Raw genomic sequence first — 7,500 nt, 5'->3', positions numbered from 1 at the left:
GCTTAGTTCATAATGCTTAGTTCATAGTTCATAATGCTGGGTAAATAGCTCATAATGCTGAGATCATAGTTCATTATGCTGAGTTCATAGCTCATAATGCTGAGTTCATAGTTCATCACGCTGAGTTCATAGTTCATCACGCTGAGTTCATAGTTCAATATGCTGAGTTCACATTTCTGAGATCATAGTTCATAATGCTGAGTTCATAGTTCATTATGCTGAGTTCATAGTTCATAATGCTGAGTTCATAGTTCATCATGCTGAGTTCATAATTCATCACGCTGAGTTCATAGTTCAATATGCTGAGTTCCCAATTCTGAGATCATAATTCAAAATGCTGAGATCATATTGCTGAGTTTATAGTTCATAATGATGAGTTCATAGTTCATCATGCTGAGTTCATAGTTCATCATGCTGAGATCCTATTGCTGAGTTTATAGTTCATAATGCTGAGTTCATAGTTCATCAGGCTGAGTTCATAGTTCATCATGCTGAGTTCATAGTTCATCATGCTGAGTTCACAATTCTGAGATCATAGTTCATAATGCTGTTCATAAAGATGCGTTCATAGTTCATCATGCTGAGTTCACAATGCTTAGCTCATAGTTCATAATGCTGAGTTCACAGTTCATAATGCTGTGTTCAAAACGCTGAGTTCATTGTTTATCATGCTGGGTTCATAGTTCATAATGCTGAGTTCATAGTTCATCATGCTGAGTTCATAGCTTATAATGCTGAGTTCATAGTTCATAATGCTGAGTTCATAGTTCAACATGCTGAGTTCATAGTTCATCACGCTGAGTTCATAGTTCATTATGCTGAGTTCACAATTCTGAGATCATACTTCATAATGCTTTCACAATACTTAGTTCATAGTTCATCATGCTGAGATCATATTGCTGAGTTTATAGTTCATAATGCTGAGATCATAGTTCAAAATGCTGAGATCACAATGCTTAGTTCATAGTTCATCATGCAGAGATCATATTTCTGAGTTCATAGTTCATAATGCTGAGATCATAGTTCAAAATTCTGAGATCACAATTGTCATGACGTTGCCCTCTTTGGGTTTTCTATGCACCATCCCCCTATCTCCCCCTACCCAGGCCCTGTGAGAGAGGTCGTAAATTCCTAAGAAAATGTCCCGCCTCATGGCCACAGTATAAAGAGAGAGTGGGTTTCATAGAAAGAACCCAGGAATTCTTCCACCTCACAGGAGTGGAGAACCGAAAGACATTTATGTTCTGGAGAAGGTATAAAAGATCGGTGAAGAATCCAGCTACGAACTGGTCCGTTTGGTACAATTTTGTGAAACTCATGAGAGACAATATTACCATAATCATGTTTACACAATAGCCTCAGCTATGAGACTTACATATAAATGGTTGTATAAAATGAATGAATGAGGATGGAACTGTTTGTGAAATTGTGTAATGTGATTTTGGACTGTTTAATGAAGGAAACTCCAATTCCCTTTGGAGTCTTAACTAAGTCCTTGGCATGCCCCCAGGGACACAGACAGGACCAGGCGTCATGAGACAGCCTTTTTCTGTATTCCGAATATAACCCCCACCCACGGTTTCTATCACCAGACCAGCTTACCTCGATAACGAGAGGGCCAAGATTTGACCATGCATTCCTCGTTCTGAACTTTAACCATACCACGTGGTTAAACTCTTAGACTATTGATACCGACAGAATAATAACAAGTCTTTGATATTAATTACTAGTCTGCAGCTAGGAATTCGGTATCATTGAACGCGAAGACCGACGAAACATCCGTCCTATAACGACATTAATGAATGTCACTTTGAAATATCCATTCTAACCGAGAGGTAGAGAGAGAGAGAGAGAGAGAGAGAGAGAGAGAGAGAAAGAAAGAGAGAGAGAGATAAAGAGAGAAAGAAAGAGAGAGAGAACGCGTGGACAACCACTCCAACAGAACAAACATTTCCAACAAAGTTCCCGACGACACACTGAGCGTAAATATATATATTGATTGCAATTGTTCCCAAATGAGTGAGCGTTCATGTGCAAAGGATTAGCATTTCATTTGTTAATATTTATCAACTCTGTAGTGCCTTCTCAGCCTCCCCCACTCCCCTTTTGTCTAACAAGCCGCCATGTCGGTTTAGCCCACTAGGGCACATTCTCCTATCATTTCCTTGTAACCATATCTGTTTGTTATGCATTTCTGTGAATTACTTAGTTAGTAAATAAATGATTTTAAGACAATTGATGTATGGATGACTCATAGTGAAGACTGGGTTCGTACAGATAACCAACAATTTACGACGTTTGGAATGAGACTGGCGTGAGGTAAATAATACGTCATTAATCAGGAGACTAATCGATCAGATATTATAATATCTGAAAGTTATATTAAGAAAATTATAACTTTGTAATCTGAATATTTTCCTTGGTGCCCCGACCTCCTAGTTAATTACAGTTACACGATTAATCAGTTTAATCGCGTAATAATAATTTCAGAGTTATTTGATAAACATGTCTTCAGTTTAATGATGCCAAAGACACGACACAATGCTTAGTTCATTGTTCATCATGCTGAGATCAGATTGCTGAGTTTATAGTTCATAATGCTGAGATCATATTGCTGAGTTTATAGTTCAAAATGATGAGTTCATAGTTCATAATGCTGAGTTCATAGATCATAATGATGAGTTCACAACTCTGAGATCATAGTTCATAATGCTGTTCATAAAGATGCGTTCATAGTTCATCATGCTGAGTTCATAGTTCATCACGCTGAGTTCATAGTGCTGAGTTTATAGTTCATAATGCTGAGTTCATAGTTCATCATGCTGAGTTCATAGTTCATCACGCTGAGTTCATAGTTCATGATTCTGAGTTCACAGTTCATAATGCTGAGTTCAAAACGCTGAGTTCATAGTTTATCATGCTTAGTTCATAGTTCATTATGCTGAGTTTATAGTTCATCAGTCTGAGTTCATAGTTCATCATATTGAGTTCATAATTCATCATGTTGAGTTCATAGTTCATCATGTTGAGTTCACAATGCTGAGTTCATAGTTTGTAATGCTGAGCTCATAGTTCATCAGGCTGAGTTCAAAATGTTGAGGTCACCGTTCATAATGCTGAGCTCATAGCTCATCAGGCGTAGTACATATTGCATCATGCTGAGTTCATAGTTCACAATGAAGAGCTCATAGTTCCTCATGGAGTTCACAATGATAAGTTCATCGTTCACAATACTGAGTTCATAGTTCATAATGCTGAGATCATAGTGTCGAGTTCATAGTTCATCATGATGAGTTCATAGTCCATAGTCCTGAGTTCACAGTTCATTATGATGAGTTCACAATGCTAAATTCATAGTGCATAATGCTTAGTTCATAGTTCATCATGCTGAGTTCATAGTTCATAATGCTAAGTTTATAGTTCATAATGCTGAGTTCATAGTTCATCATTCTGAGTACATAGTTCATCATGCTGAGTTCATAGTTCATCATGCTGAGTTCATAGAACAACATGTGCACTATGAACTCTGTATGATGAACTATGAACTCAGCATGATGAACTATGTACTCAGCATGATGAACTATGAACTCAGCCTGATGAACTATGTACTCAGCATGATGAACTATGAACTCAGCATGATGAACTATGTACTCAGCCTGATGAACTATGTACTCAACATGATGAACTATGTACTCAGCATGATGAACTATGTACTCAGCATGATGAACTATGTACTCAGCCTGATGAACTATGTACTCAGCCTGATGAACTATGTACTCAGCATGATGAACTATGTACTCAGCCTGATGAACTTTGAACAGCATGATGAACTCTGAACTCAGCCACACACACACACACACACACACACACACACACACACACACACACACACACACACACACACACACACACACACACACACACACACACACACACACACACACACACAGTCTGAATTCAGTTCCGCTCTGCTCCACTGTCTCTCTCTCAAAGATGTTAGCATACAGAAGCTAATGAATTAACAGGCTAGCCAGATGCTGACATCCTCTCCTCTCTCCATATCTCCTTCCTTCATCATCCTCTTCCCTCTTTCCATGAAGTGCTCTTTCTCCGTTGTCTGCTGACACGTTTTTGCACCCCAAGGTCAGACTCATAAGGTCAGACTCATAATTGCCAAACATAATTTAACAGTTTTTGGACAATCTAGGGCCATTCTAATTAACACGTGAATATTAAAGTATTACTCCCATGACAACAGTTAGCTTGGCCACGCACTTACACACACACAAACCTCACACATCCCCCTCACACACATCCCCCTCACACACACACACACACACACAAACATCACACATCCCTCTCACACACACACACACACACACACACACACACACACACACACACACACACACACACACACACACACACACACACACACACACACACACACACACACATCCCCCTCACACACAGACACATCACACATCCCCTCACACACACACACACACACACACACACACACACACACACACACACACACACACACACACACACACATCCCCCTCACTCACACACACACACACACACACATCCCCCTCACACACACACACACACACAATTCACACATCCCCCTCACACACACACACACTTCCCCCTCACACACACACACACACACACACACACACACACATCACACATCCCCCTCACACACACACACACACACACACACACACACACATCCCCCTCACACACACACACACACACATCCCCCTCACACACACACAATAGGACTAGAGACCAACAATTGTTCTCCTCTCAGTTCATTTCAAGGTGTGCAGATAGAGTCAGAGGGTGTCACAGATTAATGTGTCCTCTCAGTTCATTTCAAGGTGTGCAGATAGAGTCAGAGGGTGTCACAGATTAATGTGTCCCCTCAGTTCATTTCAAGGTGTGCAGATAGAGTCAGAGGGTGTCACAGATTAATGTGTCCTCTCAGTTCATTTCAAGTTGTGCAGATAGAGTCAGAGGGTGTCACAGATTAATGTGTCCCCTCAGTTCATTTCAAGGTGTGCAGATAGAGTCAGAGGGTGTCACAGATTAATGTGTCCTCTCAGTTCATTTCAAGGTGTGCAGATAGAGTCAGAGGGTGACACCGATTAATGTGTCCCCTCAGTTCATTTCAAGGTGTGCAGATAGAGTCAGAGGGTGTCTCCGATTACTGTGTCCTCTCAGTTCATTTCAAGGTGTGCAGATAGAGTCAGAGGGTGTCACAGATTAATGTGTCCTCTCAGTTCATTTCAAGGTGTGCAGATAGAGTCAGAGGGTGACACCGATTAATGTGTCCCCCTGAGAGAATGCCTATAAAGAGAGTTCCACCCTGGGAGCTAGATGGTCATTCTACACACACACACAACACACACACACAACACACACACACGTCACAGGTGTGTTACCTGATGCTGCTCATACTTCCACCGGTCTCAGAGCCCAGCTTGCATCTCTCCAGCTGGGTGGCTACAATCTGTCTCTCTGCCTCCAGCTCACGGGTCAGCCTCTCAAACTGCAACTCCTTCAGGAGAAAGATATATAGACACAAATTAACACAAAGATCCAGCATGCAGCACTACACGGACACACAGATCCAGCATGCAGCACTACATGGACACACAGATCCAGCATGCAGCACTACACGGACACACCGATCCAGCATGCAGCACTACACGGACACACAGATCCAGCATGCAGCACTACACGGACACACAGATCCAGCATGCAGCACTACACGGACACACAGATCCAGCATGCAGCACTACACGGACACACAGATCCAGCATGCAGCACTACACGGACACACAGATCCAGCATGCAGCACTACACGGACACACAGATCCAGCATGCAGCACTACACGGACACACAGATCCCACATGCAGCACTACACGGACACACAGATCCAGCATGCAGCACTACACGGACACACAGATCCAGCATGCAGCACTACACGGACACACAGATCCAGCATGCAGCACTACACGCACACACAGATCCAGCATGCAGCACTACACGGACACACAGATCCAGCATGCAGCACTACACGGACACACAGATCCAGCATGCAGCACTACATGGACACACAGATCCAGCATGCAGCACTACACGGACACACAGCTTGCAGGTAAGTCTCAACAATGTAACTGCTTTTCTACTGTGAAAATCTTCAAGGGAAGAATTACGAGTGTGTGTGTGTGTGTGTGTGTGTGTGTGTGTGTGTGTGTGTGTGTGTGTGTGTGTGTGTGTGTGTGTGTGTGTGTGTGTGTGTGTGTGTGTGTGTGTGTGTGTGTGTGCGTGCGTGTGTATGCATGTGTGTGCAACAAGATCTCATGTTTTTACCAATTTTACTTCAGAGTCGTTGATGTTTATCCACCTTTCTCCAAAAGTCACATTTCAAAGTGTTTTTAAGTTAAGGGTTAATGTTTTGGATAGGGCTAAAAACATTAAGTTAGACACTCATTCTGAATGGTTAAGGTTTTGGATAGGGTTAAAACATTAAGTTAGACACTCATTCTGAATGGTTAAGGTTTTGGATAGGGTTAGAACATGAAGTTAGACACTCATTCTGAATGGTTAAGGTTTTGGATAGGGTTAAAAACAAAACAGTAAAAAACAACTGTGATTGAACTTTTATTTAATTTAATTTAACCTTTATTTAACATGCAACCTTTGGATCCAGAGTCATGGGATTACACCCATCTGCCTCTCCCGTCCACAACGCCCCAGCTAAACCCAAGCCTACTTCATGGTAAAAGCGCTCACTGTTGCCCCTAGTGGTCGATTTGAAAAGGCATTTCCCAGCGTGCTTAGGACATGGACAGACGTCCAAACTTGAGCGATCTGGCTGGTGTGTGTGGATTGCAGCAGCTGATGCATTAGGTCTTTAAGTGACTTAATGGCTAACATACTATCACAGCTTATTGTGAAATAGACACAAATTACTTATTCGAAATTCACCAGCAGCACATGAAAAAGTCAACTTTTTTGTGTGTATTACACGTTTTTAATCACAATGCATTTGTGTACATTACACAAATTACAATTTGTTGAGGCTAACGTTAGCTAGGCTAGCTAGGTGGCTAATGTTAGCTAGGCTAGGGGTTAAGGTTAGGGTTAGGGGGTAAAGGTTAGGTTTAGGGGTTAAGGGTTAAGGTTAGGCAACATGCTAGAGTTATGGTTAGGGTTAGCTAACATGTTAAGTAGTATGCAAAGTAGCTAAAAAGTAGTAAGTAGTTACAAAGTTGCTATTAGCTAAAATGCTAAAGTTGTCTGTGATGAGATTTTTACACGCAACCTTTGGGTTGCTAGACTTTCGCATCCTCCCTGACCAACCTCCCTCCTATAAATTTTTCTTAAGTAACCTACTGTCTTTATCTGTGAATGAAATTCACTCTATACAAAATCATGAACTGCACACGAAAAATTTAATTTTTCATGTGCCTGTCACAAAT

At 41.5% G+C, this 7,500-nt stretch overlaps 1 protein-coding gene across 4 annotated transcripts in view; it reads right to left on the bottom strand.

The window, feature by feature from the left end:
* LOC115195395 (catenin delta-2-like) overlaps positions 1–7,500 on the bottom strand; it is a 562,679-nt gene that overhangs the window by 366,883 nt on the left and 188,296 nt on the right. For all 4 annotated transcript variants that reach the window (XM_029755212.1, XM_029755211.1, XM_029755213.1 and 1 more), the window contains one exon: positions 5,454–5,569. In XM_029755212.1, coding sequence (XP_029611072.1) covers positions 5,454–5,569 — 116 coding nt within the window. The remainder of the gene's footprint in view (positions 1–5,453; positions 5,570–7,500) is intronic.

The sequence above is a fragment of the Salmo trutta genome, chromosome 6 (assembly GCF_901001165.1).
Source record: "Salmo trutta chromosome 6, fSalTru1.1, whole genome shotgun sequence".
NCBI lineage: Eukaryota > Metazoa > Chordata > Actinopteri > Salmoniformes > Salmonidae > Salmo > Salmo trutta.
This window is presented reverse-complemented; position numbering and strand designations above follow the sequence as displayed.